We start from the raw sequence: 18,329 nt of genomic DNA, 5'->3' as shown, positions 1-18,329 counted from the left end.
CGCGGCCGGAGCCTGTGCACCGCAACGGGAGAGGCCGCAGCAGTGAGAGGCCCGCATACCAAAAAAAAAAAAAAAAAAAAAAAATATATATATATATGTATATACATATGAACTAATGGGAAGGAAAAAGGTAAAAATATTATTTAGATTCTAGATAGTGTTTCTGAAGCAAAAACGAGGTGCCAAAATGTACGAAACAACACGATAAAGCTTTAATACCCAGATATTAGTTCAATTTAACAAAAAAGAAAACATGAGATCAAGCCCATGAGGCATTTTAAATATCTACAAGAATTTTACTTTTTAATACTGCTTGCAGACCACTGGCTAGAGCTTTGAAATAATTCTACACAAATTGTCAACATGTTATTCAACCTCTATTATTAAGAAGGCAGGACTGCAGTGCCTGACATATAACAAGTGCTTAATAAATGTCAGTTATAACTTTTATGACAGTTGAAATGAAGATTAATAGACTCTGCATGGAGAGGAAAGCTGGCGGAAAAAGAAAATCAAGATGGGGTCACTTGGGCAGGGATAAGTGAAAGTCAGCCACCATTTACCTGCTCCAGTATTCCAGGTGTGCACACCTCTCTGTGGCTCTTCTAAGCAGATACAGTCAGCCCTCCCTATCCACGGGTTCCGCATTCGCGGATTCAAGCAACCACACATCCCCGGATACAGAGACAGACTGTCCTGTGCCATTTTATGTAAGGGACTTGAGCATCCGTGGATTTTGGTATTCACAGGAGGTCCTGGAACCAATACCCAGCGGAAAGCAAGGGACGACCGTAGGCCACTCCTGTAAATACCTAGAGTGTCTTATTTCCAGCACACCCGTGAATGGGAGGGTAGGGGCTCCTGCTGTCTCACAATGAGAGTCCTAGATGTGTGGAGGGAGAAGAGAGACAGATGGCCTTTAAGCACAAAGCAAAGCACGGCCAGAGGTTCATGGGTAGGAGAACAGGTGAAGATGGAAAGGCAGTCATTTCCCCCACCCCCACCCCGCCGCTTCTGGCCCGTTACTGCCGTCCCAGCTCACCAAGACTCCCCCTGTGCAGCTCACCATCCACACTTGCAAAGTGCTGCCCCTGAACCAACAAAAACCCCAACAACTGTCGGCTGCCACGCACTGAACGTTCCTACGAGCTGAGCACTGCCCTGGCGTCTTTATGCCGCATCCTCACAGCGGTGCTGTCCTGAAGGTACCGTCACCCCCATTTTATATACGGGGGGACTGAAGCTCCGAAGTGTCAAGAACCTCGCTCAGGTCCCCCATAGCCTAAGCGGCAGAGGCTGGCTTCCCACTCGGGTCTCATGCCAGAGCCTCGAGTTCTCTCTCACCGCACTCACTGCCCAGCCCAGCGGGGGGTGAGCAGGAGCTATGCCTTCGCGCGCGCCCATCACTGCCCTCACTCTCGGTACGTTGCCCAGTAGACATGGGCTACACCGAACACAGGGAAAGGGGGTTTTCAGAAATGGGGTAAGTCACTTCCGGTAGCTTCACTACCTTCACTCTGAAATAAGACACTGATTATTAATAAAAGGGAGAAGATACCTAGTTTGCTTTGTGCTGCTATATTTTTCTTGGTTTTCAGTTTCACCAGACCCAAACGAATAAATAAATAACCCTTCTTTTCTCCTCCTCCACATATACCAGAAGGGGTGAAAAATACTTACGCTAGATGATACCATCTCTTACAAACACTGGAGACTTTCAGAAGTTCAGGGAGGCACAGACAGGAGAAGATTCCTAAGAGCAGCTCGTCTGGAAGGGAGTCCCATGAAACACCTTTGAGGGGAAAAAAAAAAAAGTGTCTTCCAGTCACCATTCTTTTGCCCTATCAAGTCTACTGAGCCTTTTCATGCACTTAAAGCGTATACAACACGTGGCTTAAACAGGGGAATTTAATGCTAAATGAATTCCTCATCCTCACAAATGTTTTTCTGTTCACCCACTGTCTATGTACCCTGAAGTGGGTACCATACTTTTTCAGCAAAGGAGAAAAGAGAATATCAAGAATACTTTTCATAACATTCTTCTCTTCAGTGCCCACCAGCCAGTCTTAGGCAAGAACCATACTAACAGTGGTTCACAGCAAGTCCCACGTCGCTCAGATCTCAGACAGCAATGTCTAAGACATCACGATGCTTTTGGTTGCTAAGGAACGCCTCACTCCTCTCTGAAGTGGATTCAGTGGTGGATTTATCAAGTAGTGACCTTATTTAAAAGGCAAACGAACCTTCCTCCCTCTTCTTTCAGGTTTACAGAAAGCACTCACAAGTCAATTTACCTAAAAGTGCAATATCAAAAGGGTGTTCTCATCTATTAATTCAACAAATATGTACTGAGCACTTAACTCTGACGCCAGGGATCGTTTCGGATGTTGGGGAGAAAGCAGAAAACAAGACAGACAGAATACTTTTTCATGGAACTTACATTCCGGAGGGAGGAAACGATCACATGATATTAGATGATACGCTAAAAATTGTTCAATATGTTAAAAAGTACATGATATGTTAAAATTGATTGGTGCTGTGCAGAAAAGTTACGTGGGGTAAAGGACAGGATGGGGAGTATGGGGGCCAGTGTTCAAAGTCTGAGCACAGCGGCCAGGGAAGACCTTGCCGAGCCGGTGATCACTGAGCAAAGGCTCAAGAGAGAGGGGGCCAGCCTTGTGAGTCTCTGGGGTGTGTTCGGGGTGCAGGAACAGCATGTCTGCTTTAAGGAAGAGCAAAGAGGCCAGTGTAGAACAGAGTGAGCGAGTTGTGGGAATGATGGCAGAGGTCGGAGGGGTGAGAGGGGGCCGGGTCAGGCAGGGCTAGAGGAGCCTCAGCTTTGACTCGGAAGGTGCCCAGGAGCCGCCAGGGGGTTCTGAGGCCAGGAATGACGGCATCTCATGGAGGTTTTAAAAGGATCACTCTGGCTGCTGTGTGCAGAACAAACTGGAGGGAGAAAAAGGTGGATGCAGGAAAACCAGTTTTCTTAGTCTTATAAAAGGCAAACTCTAAACAGCTATTCCACACGTACTAAACTCTTACACATGAATGTACAGAATAACCCACAAGATCGGGTTAACATGACAAAGGCCTAGAAGGAAATAAGTATGCACCAAAGAAATACTGCGTGATTTAGTTTAGATTTAGAGCGGTTAGATGAGTTCAATAAACTTGCCTTCTCAGTCTCTCTCTACCTCCAATCCACCTGCTACACCAATTCTAGCGCTATCCTCTCCTCTCTGTGATGGTTAATTTTAGTATCAACTTGACTGGGTCAGGGGGTGCCCAGATATTTTGGTTAAACACTATTCTGGGTGTCTCTGTGAGGGTGTTTCAGGATGAGATTAACATTTGATCAATGGACTGAGAAAAGCAGATTGCCTTCCCCAGTTGTGGGCTTGCCTCATCCAATCCAAGGCCAGGTTAGACCAAAAGGCTGATGAACGGAGAACTGTCTCTCTCTCTCCTGTCTTTGAGCTGGGACCTGGGTCTCCTCCTGCCTTCAGACCTGGGTTGAAACTTGTACCATCTGCTCTGCGGGGCCTCAGGTCTTTGGGACTGAAGATCTTGGGACTTTTTGGCTTCCAGGACTGCGCAAGCCAATCCCTTATTAATAAATCTCCCTATATCTCCTACTTGTTCAGTGTCACTGGAGAACCCTAACGCTCCCACCTCCCCATTTAAAAGGTGTCAGTATTTACTGAACACGGACATTACACCAGGCTCTGTGGAGAACACGATGGAGAGCCGGAGAGAACATGGAGGAGAGTGATAAACACGGCAGACCGACTCTTTTCTCCTACTCCTGGGCGATCTTTTGAAAATGTCCATGCCCGTCCCTCAATGAGACCCTTCAGTGGTGTCCCTTGAATATTCAGTCTAAAGTCTATACTGCTTAGCATGAAATTCAAAGCTTTCTGGCAGTGCCCCACTTATTTTTCTAGGTTCATTATCTAGAAATATGTTCCAGCCATTTGGAGCTACTTGGAATTCTCAGAATGAGTCATTCTTCGTCACATCTCAATGCCTCCGTACATGCTGTGCCCGCCCCCGACTGCTATTAATTTAACATCAAGTGGCCATTAATGCCTCAACTCCTATGGACGGCCTCCCATGACATCACCAAGAACAGGTGGCTTTTCTAACCACGATTTCATTATTTGCTTACTCACCTGTGTAGGCCCCCACAAGGCCATGAGTTCTTGAGAATGAGAACCCGATTTTTTTTCTTTTTTTAAACAGTCTTTGTATTCTAGGGACACGATGTCTGACACATTCATCCATTCATATATTTATTGAACATGTACTCTATGCTGGGATCTGTTCTACAGACAAAGATGAACAAGGCATGGCCTGCTCAGACTTTCAGAGACACAGATAAATAAACAGGAAATTCCAAGCAAGTATCACCATGGGCTGCACTAGGGTTCAGGGTGCTGTGCTGTGCCGTGCAGGGTATGGGGCTGGAGTCGTCGTCAGGGAAGTAGCCTCTGTGGAAAGATGAGGAGGAGAGATGCAGCTGCTCAATGAACCCCTGCCCCTCCCTCTCTAGAGAATAAAATAAAGGACTGACTGAGGCCCTGAAACCTAGGAGCAGGGTGAGGAAGGCAGATAGATCATCCGTGCTGAGCCTGGACCATGTTCTGGGGAGGCAGCTCCCACAAGCCTCCATCACTGCCACACAGCTCCTGGTCCAAGGGCAGTGTGGACAGAGCTTCTCCAACAGGGCTCCTGTCCATTAACTCTTGTTAACTCCCTGACCTCTGCTGCTTCTCGCGTATACAGATCAGATGCTGGTATTTCATTGGGCAAAAAAAAATCACACACTTGGCCACTTCGAACCTAACGTGTTGAGATTTTTTACTATGATCTGCACAGACCATCCTGACACCACGTGCTTGACCCCCGCCACAAGCGTGAGGACTACTGGATTGAGGAAGGGAGCACAGCTTCGACTGGAATTCGACTACATTGCCTCCAAGACTACGAACCTCAGGCAAGTTACTCAGTCCCTCTGGGGCTCGGTTTCTTCATCTGTAGGAATGGGAATCAAAAGGTTTATCTTGCAAAGCTGTTCACTCTGAAGATTAAATAACTTATGCCAAGAGGTTAAGCAGCAGAGAGTCAAACTTTCTCTTTCTTGCCTCTATTCCTCTCCTTTCTCCATAAAATCTGTACATTTTCCTCTTGTAACCTTTTCTTTTCAATGCTGCTTGGAATTTTCACCTACGTGAAAACACCCACGGTGGGAGTAGGGTTTGGACAAGGGCTGCCTGGTATGATTTACTGAGACCCCCAAACTGTCCTCTACCCAAGTTTGGGATCCCCAGAAGCAGATCCTGAGGACATGAACTAAAGTAGTTTATTTGGGAAGTGATCTCAGAAGTACTGGAAAGAGTGAAGCGAGACATGGAAGGGCAGTTAGCCAATTTGGGTATGTGAATAAGCAGGTTACCGCTATGGTCAACTGGGCTTCAAATCTGCAGGGCACTCCAGGGAAGCATATGGCACCTGCCCCAGAGGGGTCCCAGCCAAGGGCACAGGTGCTGGGGCATTAATCCACCAACTGCTGTCAGTCATTGGTTGGCGGCTTCTGGGAGAGGGCAGGAATGTTGACTGCCTAGCACCTCTGCCCAGAGAAAGCCCTCAAACACAGTGTCATCTACATGGAGGAGAAAGCCTTCGGCATAAAAGGGAATGGTGACCTTCAAGGAGCTATGGATGGGGCACCAAAGTGTCTACCAAAGATAGTGAGGAAAGGAAATAGGGAAGCTTGTTGTGAAGTGTAGGGCAGGAGAAATAAATAAATTAATGAACTTGATGCTTCCCATTTTATTAGAAAGACATAAGAAATCAAGAACAATTAGAATATGAGATCAGTAATTCAACTGCTAGAAGGAAAACGTGGCAAGTGATGAATGCAGATGTTTGCCGAGGACAGCAAAGCCAGGAAATGAAGCCACACAAGTAAGCTAAGTCTAGAATTAGGAGGGCTTTGCACCGCAACCTCCATCTTCACCTGCCCAACTCCCAGCCATCCTTCAGACCTCAGCTTAAGTGTCGCTCTCTCAGAGGAGCATTCCCAGGTCACCACCACAGCCCCCATACCCAGATTTGCACATCTAGCACACAGCACAATACCTGACACATAACAGGCATTCACTAAATCACTGTTCAATGCATTATACCTTTTACTCCCCCTTCACTCAAACTGTGAATGTGCTAATTCTGTATCTGTGTGACTGGTTAACCTTCCTTAACCGATTAACTGCTACACCTGGTGCCTAGGACAAACCTGGCGATGAACATCAGAAAGTACTCAACTGGGGCTTCCCTGGTGGCGCAGTGGTTGAGAGTCCGCCTGCCGATGCAGGGGACACGGGTTTGTGCCCCGGACTGGGAAGATCCCACATGCCGCGGAGCGGCTTAAAAAGAAAAGTACTCAACTGATATTACCCAAAGGAATGACTGACACCCAAGAGAAGAATGCTGGCTTTATTTTATAGACAGGCAAGACTGTCGGCCTCTTAGGACCAGTTTCCTCATTTGTAAAATGACAAGGCTGGCCTAAGGCTCCACTTCAATATACATTCCTGGGTGACTAACTAATGCACGAGTGTGTAAGCACAGTCCCTGCCTGGTGGCCTCAGTGGGAGACAAACTAATAAACAAAAACATAACCTGACATTTAAAACTGCCATTTACTGAGAGCCCTCAGTAAAGTCTCAGACACTTATTAATGCACACTGATTCTAATGTGTCCGTGTCCTAAGTCGCAGTATCCCGTTTTATAGATGAGGAAACTTGTCTTAGTGGGGTTATGAATTAACCTCACCAAGGTGCTATCAACGATTAGGTGGCAGAGCCAAGAGGCCAACGTGGGTCTCTTCTGTCTGTTTCCAAACCCCACATCCTGAGGTGAATGCACAGAGCCACAGAGGAGGACGTCTGAAGGCTGGCCAGGTGGCACAGGGCACAGTACCTGCAAAGGAATGGCACGGCCCTGTAGGTGTTTGGGGGTATGAGGCTAAAGACAGAAACCCGGGGACACAGGTAGTGTCCTCTGTCAGCACATGAGCAGTCTTGGAGGTGGGGGGGAGGGGCTTCACGAGAAGATGTAACTGTGACTAAAGGGACAGGTCACACAACCAGCAAATGGCAGACTGGGAATCCAAACCCAGGTCTGACTCCAAATCCTGCCCTCTTTCTACCCTAGGATTCTTTCTCCTATTCTGAGTGCTTAATTTTCTACAAGTTTTTTAAAAGGTGAGAATTAAATCTGACTTGCTACGGAAAAAGGAATCTATCAGGGCTTGGGAGGGAGGGGAGAGGGGACAGGGAGTAAGACAAAGATGCCGAGAGCTCTCAGCGGGTCAGCAAGCAGATGAAAGGCGCAGTGGCCGAGAAAATGCACAGCCTCTGCGAGCAGCCAAGGAGCCGGGGCTCCATGGAGCCGATCACAGGACCACACTGACCCTGACTCTAGGGCCCCTGGTAGGGGTGAAGGCCAGGGGGCGGGGCAGGGGGCGTTTCACAGCCTCAAACTGGGTGCCGTTCCAGCAGAAGAGGCAGAGTCTGTCTTCACGTAGCTGCCCCTGGGGCTGGTATCCAGGCTTGGGATATGCTTAATCTAATGTTACTTGCCATATTTAATTCTCAAAACATCGACCATCTGTTTCCTGGATTCCTGACTACACTGCTGCCTGGTCTGTCTGCCCAGAGAGGATGAGGAAGTCCAGAGCAAGTCTTTCTTCCACTCACCTCTTCTAAACCCTCCAAGGCTGCACGCCAGACCTGCACAGTAAGGAAAAGAATTAACCCCATGGACTCTAGCCTTCAACGACATAGAAGCAGTTAAACAGACTTCGGAGCCACGAAAGGTGAAAACTGGCCAGATTCACAAACTTGCTAGTCACCACCCTCAGCCACCAGGATCACCACTTATTCCTCCGGTGTAAAGCCAGCTGTCCACTTCTGTAACCTCATCACCTCCCATGCCTCTTAAAGTCCTCTGGAAGCGGTGCTTGTTGAAGAGTTTTCGATGCATTAGGACTCTGCAGTACAGGTAACATCTTACTTGACATGTTTATTTCTTGGAACATCACCTATACTCAGACGCAAATTCAAACTCCAAAGTCATCTCAGTCTTTGATCCTGAAAGTTACCCATCTCTTTATGCACAGATAAACAATTACGCGTGAAGGATAAGCAGGTACAGGTATTCACATCTACTGTTTTCTGGGGGTTTTGTTTGTTTGTTTTTTAAAGGCGGAGGCTCACCTCATGTTCATGCCTTTGCTAGCTTGTTTTAAGTATTAACAACCCATGCTTCCTTTCTGGGAAACTACAAACATTCTGCCATCCGGGATGAGGTTTCCTTCCTCTTCCTACAAATCATTAAGAGAAACACTAGACCATGCTAGCTCTTGGTATTTTGGGATTCTTTATTTTTATTTTTTGGCTGGCTAGACAAAACTGCAAAAAGCAAAACAGGAAAAAACTAAAACAGGGGTCCTCGATGACCCCTCTTAACCCCATATTTCTATGCTCAACCCTGGGATGTGGGAAGAGTAACTAAGAAACCACGGAAATTGGGATTTGGAGAATTAGGTACAGGGTACAAGCTCTAGGAGAGCAGGATCTTTGGTCCGTTATGTTCACTGCTGGATCCCCAATCTCTAGAATGATGGTCCATCAACATTTGCTGAATGAATGAAAGGAAGCTAGAGGGCAAAGAAAGGTGCTTGGGAGGGTCCTGTAAAGGCTCTTTCAGAGCTGAGTTTTGGGAGCTGCGGGCTGAGATTCATTGGTGAGTCATGAAATCAATTTATTTGATGAGCATTGTTTTATTTTGAAAGAATGGAATGGAAGAGAATAGGAAATATCTTAGTAAAGAGAAATCTAGTTTTGTGAAATTTTGGCTCCAGATACACACCCAGCATTGCAATGTAAAATATATTTCTTACTGGTTATTAAAAAACAAAAAAGAAAGAAAGAAAGGGAGAGAAAGGAGGAAAAACGTTTGCCTGGGGATATTGAAAAGCAGATTCCCAGGCTCAAGGCAGGACTTCTGGGATCAGAATCTCTGGAATTTTGCACTTTGAACATGTTCCCTTGGGGATACCAGCAGGCTCTAAACTTTGGAGTCACCAGTCTGAAAACCACTGTGGGGCTTGGAATCTGAAGCAGTTTAACAGCCACGGGAGAGCTGATCAACAAATCAGTTCAAGAGCGTTTCCATGGCTGTGCCCTGTTTGGGAGGTCGGGGATGGGGAGATGGGGGTTGCAGAAGACAGGGGACCGGGACAGGCATTTAACAACCATGAATAAAATGCAGTTGTTCTCTTTCTGTCCATTACTGACCTCATCACTGGGCCATTTCCTCCTCCCGACTCCTTCTGCACACTCACCCCAAAGGTCAATCAGACCTGTCCTGGTATGGGTTGGCCATAACGTTTTCATCTTCCAAACTAAACAGATGAAGAGGATTTAGTCACCAGATGTGAGCCTGGCTTGGGGCCGGCAGAAAAGAGAGACTGCCGAGTGAAGAACCAAGAACAACTCACACAGCCCAGGGCCACTGTCATCAGATAGCGACGGAAAGCAGATGTGGCCTGTTCCAGCCGAATCCGGCAGCGCTCTTAGCCACCTGTCCCGACAACTGCAGACAAAACTCGCTTGCATGATGATCCAGCACCACTGGAGGCCCAGTGGGAACCCTCTACACCAGCTGTCCCTCACCCTGCATCCCTGGCTCTGCCCCTCCCCCTCCACACCAATTAACCAATCTCTACTGTGCGTAATTCCATGCACAGACACAGCATAGAACTGGTGTCCCTCCCTGCCTCTCTCTTAGGTCACAACAAACATAAAACTCACGATTTTTTTTCTCTCACTTCAGATAAATGTATATTTTTGAAGTCAAATTTAACAGTCTAGACTCAGTGACTGGACCATTTCCAGATCCTTCTCTCTTTTCTCAGAGCCTCCGCTTTGCTGAGTAGAAGGAGGAAGCGTGTCTACGTCCAGTAGGGATCATCATGGAAGCTTTGGGTCATTCTGGCACAAGGGGCTCCCTCCCTCTGGCCTCCTAGGGCATCTGCTGCCTGAACCACTCAGCAGCTGCTAGTGCATGAGCTGCCATCTTTTGCTGTGAGCTTCTCTTACTATGTATGCTCTTTTCTCCTCAACCTGACTTGCAATTTCCTAGAAGATGGCAGCCATCCCTTGATCTTCTGTCTTGTTTCCATGATGCCTTGCTTTAAAAATGTCATTTGTATTTCCACCCGTGTGTGTGAATGTGGAAGGACACACAGCAATCACTCCATGTCAGGAGCTATCAGCACTGGACAAAGTCATCAAAAGCTGCTCATCTTAGCAGGAAGTGTCTTTCACCACATTTGGTCAGTCAAGCACCAAATTGCTCGTGCTGCATTCCAGACACTAAAAATAGCAGTGACGTTCAATTTTGAAGCAAAAAGATCTACGCAAACAGGGTCAGGCGAACAGGATTAAGGACGAAAGACAACTGAAGTAGCCTCTCAACTGGGTGTCCTTTTGTCCACCAAATTAACTGGATTTGCTTGTTGAGTGTTACGTGCAGGCAGCGTGCTAAGGGCTTTACGTATACTCTTTCAGTTAATCTTCACAGTAACCCATGAAGCGGGTATTACTATTCCATTTCACAAAGAAACTAAGGAACAGATAGCTCAAACAACTTCCCAAGGGTGGTAAACAGTGCAATTGGGATTCAAAGCCAGATATGCCTGACTTCACCACAATCCTTCACCGCCTTTCTAATTAATCCAACACCAAATATAGATCCTCATAACTCGAACGTTCTCTTTCCCTAAAGAAAAGGTCAAAAGCCAAAACGACAGATTTTTTTTTTTTTAAAGCAAGCGAGCAACCAACCAACCCATCAACCGTCCTCAAAGAAAGCCAGATGGGGGAATTCAGGAATATACTTATTCACCTTGGCTCTGCAAGACTTCCTCTTTATTTCTTGACTCTGTCTCTTCTTCTCCATCAATGACCCACCCAATTTCCGTTTAGACTACGATCACCTCTTCTACAGACAATTTCAAAGTCTCCTAAGTCTGTCCACTCTCATGTCAGGATCTATCCAGAAGCTGACTGCTGCTTATACTACTCCCACACCTCTCGACAAGTCTCTAAGCTTTTACCCTCAACTCCCCAAAGTTTAGTCTCAACACATCAGTGTGTCCTTTTAAAAGGTCACATCACAACTCGCTCAATAGCACCTCTAGTCCGTCTCCCATTACTCTCCCCTTTGCTCATCCACTCTGGGAACATGGCTTCCTTATTGTTCCTTGAACAAACATAACATTCCTCTGCCCCAGGGTCTTTGCACTAGCTGCTTCCTCTGCTTGGGGCTCTCTTCTCCAGGATACTTGCATGGCACATTGCTTCATCTCCTTTAAGCCTTTGTTTAAAGTTCACTGTCCAAGTGAGGCTTTCCCTTAATACTCTGCAAACCAGCTTCCCACCCCAGGACCTCCAATCCCTCTTGGCTTGTTCTATTTTTGTTTTAAGCCATAGCACTTATTCTCATATACTACACACCAGATTTATGTTTACTGCGTCCTCTCTCTAGAACAGAAGCTCCATGAGGGTAGAAATGCTTTGTGTTGCTCACTGCTGTATCCCCAGCACCTAGAACAATGCCTAGCACACAGAATGTGCTCAGCAAATATTTGCTGAATTAATGTTTTACATGGCTTGCCAGCAAGAAAAACTGATAACCCCAGGTCAATGCACTATGTTTACCCTATGGCTTTGAGTACTCCCGGGGCTCTGATCCACTCTGGGAGGCATTTATTCACTTGCTTGAGAAGCCTGGGACCTGGGAGCTATTAAGAGTGGAATGATGTGGTGAGTTCTACATTTTAATCAGTTCACTCTAGCTCTGGGGGATGTATCTGGGGAGGATAAGGCTGGAATTATAAGTCCATTCCAGTAATCAGGCAAGAGATGATGACAGCTTGAGAAATATTTAGGAGACAAGAGGGAAAGAGTCAATGATTGGTTGGATGTTGGGGGATGGTGGGAATCTGACTAACCTTCAGGTTTTGGGGTTGGGGAACTGAACAGATAACACGGTTAGTAATGAAGACAGAGCATCCAGAAGAATCCCACTTGGGAATGGACCTGGGAAGATAAGTCTCCTCCCCTTAGTTCAACATTCACTTTAGCAGCCCCTTGACAAATAACTAAAGTGATTACGGCAAAAAGCTCAACCAGGGCTACAGAGCAGCAGAATATAAACAAAAAGAATCCTAGAGGATCATCACTTTGTTCCCAGTTGTCAGTGGCAATGAGCTGGCCTTTGACCAGGCAGAGTCCCTCCTAAAGAGAAAGTATGGAGTGTCTTCTCATGGGTTAAAAGTCGGTCGTGCCCCTTAAGAGATACACATACCAACATTTCTGTAAACTTCAGAGACAATGAGTTGTCCCATTTCTTTGGAAAATAACTTCAGAATTCAGCAATTTTAAAAGGGCCCCATCCTAAAGGCCCCTGAACAAAGGTTTACCAACAAAATAGTTTAATCCACCACTTACTGGACTGATAGTTTTACCCTCATACCTTACCTGGAAGGTTCTCTCGATTTAGCTTAGGTCTGCGGACAATCACAAAGTCCTTGTCATTCCCTTTGCTCTTTAGCCGTTTTCGTGGGGGGCTCTGCGGGTGGCCCAGGTTTGAAAGCAGTTCCTGGGGGATGTTCTCACTGTCCACCTCCTCCTTCTCCAGGGCGGAGACCCCCATGCCTGAAAGCAGTTCAGAAGTCTTGCTAGAATCCCATCCCCACGTGAAGCTGGTGGTAACGTTGCTACTCTGGTCGGGAATCTCCTGAAGGTGTTTCCTGCAGAAACGCACAATAGCCCCACGTTCCTTTCAAAAACACACCCGTAAATAATTCCAAGGTAGGCCTAAAGGAAGCTAAGTTATGCATTGCAGAAAACTTTCACAGCAGCTAACTGAATTGCATTTCTACGCGCCGGCGGCGAGTTCCCAAGAATAAAAGAGAAAAGAACCAAACAAATCTAACACAACGAAAAGTCTTTTCGATTTACGATCATGCAGAAGGCCTCAAGAATTTCTTAAAGTGGAAGGAACAGACAAGGAAAGAGGGAGGGCAATCATACAATGATTGAAAACAGCAGCCGGAAAGCCCAATAAGGGAAGCCAAATAAAATCGCACGCTGATCACCGCGCTAAAGCATCCACCCATCCACGTTTTCCCAAAGAAGAGGCTAAGCAACCATTCACATTACAGCATTACTAACAATATTAGCAAGCAGCAAAATTCGCGGCCTAAAAGAATTAAGACGGTCGATTCATGTCTGCCCCTTTTTGCAATCGGTTTACCTGTGCATGGCGTCCGCAGGTTCGGGAGTTTTAAATGCGTGCATTAATTGCAGAGGTGCCCGCCTCCTGGATTCCCGCTTTGGCGCGCGGCGGCGCACTGCGTGCGGCTCCTGCCCCCAGCAGCTAGACCCGCGAACTCTATCAACGTTCCATCCCCGCCGCGCGCGCAGAATTCTTCTGCCCGCTCTCCTCCGCGGCCGCCGTCTGCGGCCCCGCTGCCTGCTGGGAATTGTAGTTTCTGCCCTGCCTGGTAGTGCGGCTGCCTAGCCACTATTTCGTTTCCTTGCAGCTTTGCCCGCCTTCAGGATACCCACAACCCCCCGCGGCTACGGGACCGGACGGCCCACAGGGTAGGCGGGGAAGCGGAAGCGGGCGGTGCTCCGGCTGACTGGAAAATGTCAGCTGCTTGATTGGGGTCGGGTTTTCCTTTCCCCGGAACCCGCAGGCCTTCAGTTGACCGCCACCGCCGTCGCCAGGGAGCGTGGGTCCCAGACCCTGGACGGCTGTGGCGGACGCGGGGTTTCCCGGTCCTTCCGGACGCTGTCCGGCGAGATCGGACGGTGAGCCGAAGGGGGAGAGCGTGAGGCACTTTGGGGTCTGGGGCGGAGCGCGGGCGGAGAGAGAGGGACCCCGGAGACCCAGAGAGGCCGCCGCCGCGGGGCCCACGTCCCCGGCCGCGAAGTGGAGGCGGTGACCCGCTCCGCCGGCCAGGTGAGAGGTTGCGGCCGCGGGCGTCACACCTGCTCGCCCCGCTGCCCGGAGCTGCGTTTTCCACCGGGGAGAGGGCGGCCCTTAGCACTAGGTCTGTGGACAGGATCCTTTCTTCATCTGTAAAATAGGCACTGTGGCAAGCGACGCTCATTTCACAGGCTTGGAGTCGGGGTCAAACCGGATAACGCGTGTGAAAGCGCTTTGTAGGCGAAAGTGCGGTTCAGACGAGAGGTGGCGGTTTAATTTTAGGGCAGCAGATCACGGTGGTTCCTGTGTGCAGTGGCAACGCTGAGCATCCCCTTGCAGCCTCGAGAAGGCTCATACATGCTAACATGAGAACAAATAAGGTGAGTAATTGTTTGCAAAGTGCTTTCAATGCAACGCTAGGCGCCGCCAGCAAAGCCATTCGGTTGCTCACTCTCAACCGGCTTCTTTCTGTTTGCCTCGCCTCCTGAAAGCACGCTGCTTTTAGCCTCTATCCGCGAAGAGTTTGGAGCTGGTTGGAGTAGAGAGGGTGCCATGCTCCGGGTAGGATGACCGTGCGAAATGCATTATGCAAACTGTACTGTAACTGTGACCCTGGGAAAACAGTGGAAGAGAGATAGGAGAATAGCTTCCAACCCTAATAAAAATGGAGAGGATGTATAAGGTTCAGAAGTAAGCAACCCAGCGTCATAAATATATTAGAATATTACTTAAGTATGCTGTGTAGCATGCCTTTTTATTTCTTTAAAAAAAAAAAAAAGCTTCGATTTACACTGGAATTAAACCTCCCTTGCTTGGATACGTGATTGTTTCAGGCTTGATGCTTAGCTTGAAAAATAACCACTACTTTAAAAAATTAATTGAGGGGCTTTATTAAAAATTTCTTTAAAAAAAGAAAAAAAAGCTTCGATTTACACTGGAATTAAACCTCCCTTGCTTGGGTACGTGCTTGTTTCAGGCTTGATGCTTAGCTTGAAAAATAACCACCTTTTGACAGAGGAAAGCATTCATGAACCTTTAGTTTGTTCCTGAAACTAGGTGAAATTGGTGTAAAGAAGGGATCTGTTCACAGATTGAGTCTGATTGGAACCAGGTGAAGAATACGAGGCTGAATGTTCACAATTCATTAAACTAATGTTACCTGGAAAATATTGTTAAATGCAGTGTTCTGATTTTTTACATAAAGTGACCTTTAAGCAGTTACCTTCGCTTGAAATCTACATCCTTTTCCCTTAAAATTGCAACTCAGAGGAAATATTTTTAACATAAAAAAGTTATAGTCTCCTTCAGGAAAGTGAACAAGACAAGAGGGCGCGTATAAGCTAATGGAGGAGAAAGAACAAACAAGAAAAAAATATTTAAAATACCATGATGAGAATAAACAAAGTTTTGAGGTATAAAGTAATTGGGAGAGGCCACTTTAGAGATCTTATAGATAGGAAGTTCTAACAGATGGGATGATTCTAAATTTAAAGATAAGAAACATCCTCATACTAGGATTTAGCCTGAGAGCTAGGGAACATTTCTAGTTTTCAGAATACTTGAAATATCTGAATTAGTGGGCACAAGGTCCTTTATAGGACTTCAGAGAGAGCCTGTCAACTTGGAAAATCAAAGTCTTCAAATTGTTGAATAGATATTTCACTAACAGTTTGCTCTGGCAGCAGAAATATTTTAGCTTACTAAAATGGGAATAATTTTTTTGTGCATTCCTTCTAATAATGGCTGTTCTCTTAATATAGTAAGTAAAAGTTTAACTTGGTAAATTGGTACTTTATTATAAGGAATTGTGTCCATTGAAGACTTGAGATTACCAGCTACATAGAGGTTGCTGCTTGGTCTTTTCAAGAACTGCATTATGATTGCTACTGATGTGGATTATTTTGTTTTCCTGATTAATTTTATTTTAATCTACTCAGCACACCCCATGTTCCATTTTAGTGAGAGAGGTATACCATATTTCAAGAAGTAGAATTACTAGATCAGTATCTAGGACAAATCAATTACATTTTTTTTTTATGTCTGCAAATGACATTAGAGTGAGTAATTTCTAGTACTCTTTAGAAATTTCAGGTAGAGTACAAAGTGACTTTGTAAACTGGGAAAATGTTTCTCATACAAGAGGCAAGAGCATAGTTACAACATATTCAATATTAGGGCATAGGACAGGCCGAAAAGGACTAGAAATTACGTTCAGCTATAAGCTATGTATATAGCTTATATGTATATATATATTCGGTAGTATATTATTGTTTTTTGAAAGTCAAATGTGACAAAAGAGATTCTATTTAAATAGAAGTGTGACATGCTTTTTCCTTAGTTCCATCATAGCATGAAGTAAATCTTAAGATTCATTAGTGTTTTTTTATGTTATTTAGCTTAGGTGAACAAAAGACTAAGAACAGTTACATAACAAGAAGTTTCTATCTGCTAACCAAATTTCAAAAGATTCCTTTTCCCTCAATTAATTTTATTTTTACTTATTTTTAATTAATTAATTAATTTTTGGCTGCATTGGGTCTTTGTTGCTGCACGCGGGCTTTCTCTAGTTGCGGCGAGCGGGGGCTACTCTTCGTTGCGGTGCGTGGGCTTCTCCTTGCGGTGGCTTCTCTTGTTGTGGAGCACGAGCTCTAGGTGCACAGGCTTCAGTAGTTGTGATGCGTGGGCTCAGTAGTTGTGGCACACGGGCTTAGTTGCTCCGCGGCATGTGGGATCTTCCCGGACAAGGGATCGAACCCGTGTCCCCTGCATTGGCAGGCAGATTCTTAACCACTGCGCCACCAGGGAAGCCCCTCAATTAATTTTAAAGCAGATCTAAAAGATCTACTTTTTAAAGTAGTTATCTGCAGTTTAATACTCTCTATAATGGGCAGATTGGGGCAAGAACAGAAGGACTCTTTCCCAATTCTGATATGCTCTGTTTTCTTTTTTGCTTTCCCCATGTAGATTAGAGTCATGTATTATCCTTAAGTTATGGCAGCCTTAAACCTGCAAAGTTAAAAAGGCTTAGTTAAATTCTGTATTAAACATGACTTTATTAGCACTCTGTCTTTATATATATAAAGAAATAACTAATAGGAGAACGTTTCTACTTTGTTCATTGAAATGAAATGAGCAAATGAAAACTGAGCAAAATAAATGATTTAAAAAGTCTAAATTGCATTGAGAAAGTATGTCTGGACTGGAGCAGAGACTCTGGTATCCTAATTGTGAGCCTGGCTGTGTAGTCAGGATGCCTCTGAATCCCAGTTCTTACCCTCTCTGTGCCATTTTCTCCTCTACCAAACAAGGATACTAACCTTTCTTACTGGGCTGTGAAGTCTAATTCGATACTGCATGTTAAGCGCTAGCACAATGCTTGGAATCTAGTAAACTCACACAAAATATTAACTGCTTGTTTTTTTAAAAAATTATTTTGTTACTAGGAAGGATTCTAAAGATTATTTTCTAATTACCAAAGTAAGTCTTATAATCTCTTTACCTAAAATCTTAAAGGATCCGTTAAAATTCCAGTTGTTTTCTTCTTGCCTACTTACTGGTTGCTACCTCTCTCATGCCTTGCCAAAGGTGGAACAGTTTGTATATGTCCATCTTTCTTCAAAAGGCTTGTTGCTCTTTGGAATTCACTTCACCTGGTTGGTTTGCCAACTCAGCTCATTTTTTAAGATGGCTTCAAAAGATATTATGCCTTTTTTGCATTTTTAGAGTGGGAGTTACATTCTTTTGTGGTATTCTATCTGTATCCTAAGCTGAATTCTCCCTATACCTGAAATCGTTAAACATGGGATTAATGATTATCTTTGGAAGGTTTAAATTTTGATTGGTGGTGAAGAATTGTTGACTTTCATTATTTACAGCTAGTTCTGATTCTTTTGATTTTTCATTATTTGGATCTCGAGTTGTCTCCTAGTTTTTATTCACATGTCTGAGTAAAGATACATATTTAAGTTAACACAGTCTGTCTGATGAATCATTAGGTTCTAGTTGGAAGTTTTTAATTCAGTTCAGAATCTTAGGTTTTGACAAAATTTTTGTCCTGTTCTCTTGTTCAATTGATACCAATCTTTCCTTCCTGTCTTTTTCTTTTCTCCCCCCACCCCCCTTTTTTTTTGAAAATATTTGGGATGTTTCAGATTCCAAAATGATCTTAACCTCTAAATTTTCTACTTAAAGTGTGTTTAGCCTGAAAAACTATTATCAACCATAAAATACTCAGGAAATAGTACTCCAAGTCAGTAACATT

General features: G+C 45.3%; 1 protein-coding gene across 2 annotated transcripts in view; it reads right to left on the bottom strand.

Moving 5' to 3' along the window:
* LOC102991021 (S-phase kinase-associated protein 2) overlaps positions 1–13,560 on the bottom strand; it is a 17,758-nt gene extending 4,198 nt beyond the window's left edge. Inside the window, exons 1-3 of one of the 2 annotated variants that reach the window (XM_028486788.2) lie at positions 13,391–13,560; positions 12,613–12,884; positions 1,681–1,792 (exon numbers count right to left, since the gene is read on the bottom strand). In XM_028486788.2, the coding sequence (XP_028342589.1) occupies positions 1,681–1,792; positions 12,613–12,884; positions 13,391–13,434 (428 nt within the window). In that variant the 5' untranslated portion in view covers positions 13,435–13,560. The remainder of the gene's footprint in view (positions 1–1,680; positions 1,793–12,612; positions 12,885–13,390) is intronic. The other variant, XM_055083480.1, reaches the window with a different exon arrangement.
* Positions 13,561–18,329: the final 4,769 nt, after the last annotated feature.

The sequence above is a fragment of the Physeter macrocephalus genome, unplaced genomic scaffold (assembly GCF_002837175.3).
Source record: "Physeter macrocephalus isolate SW-GA unplaced genomic scaffold, ASM283717v5 random_1371, whole genome shotgun sequence".
NCBI classification, from domain to species: domain Eukaryota; kingdom Metazoa; phylum Chordata; class Mammalia; order Artiodactyla; family Physeteridae; genus Physeter; species Physeter macrocephalus.
Note: the sequence above shows the minus strand (reverse complement) of the source record. Positions and strands in the feature narration are given on the sequence as shown.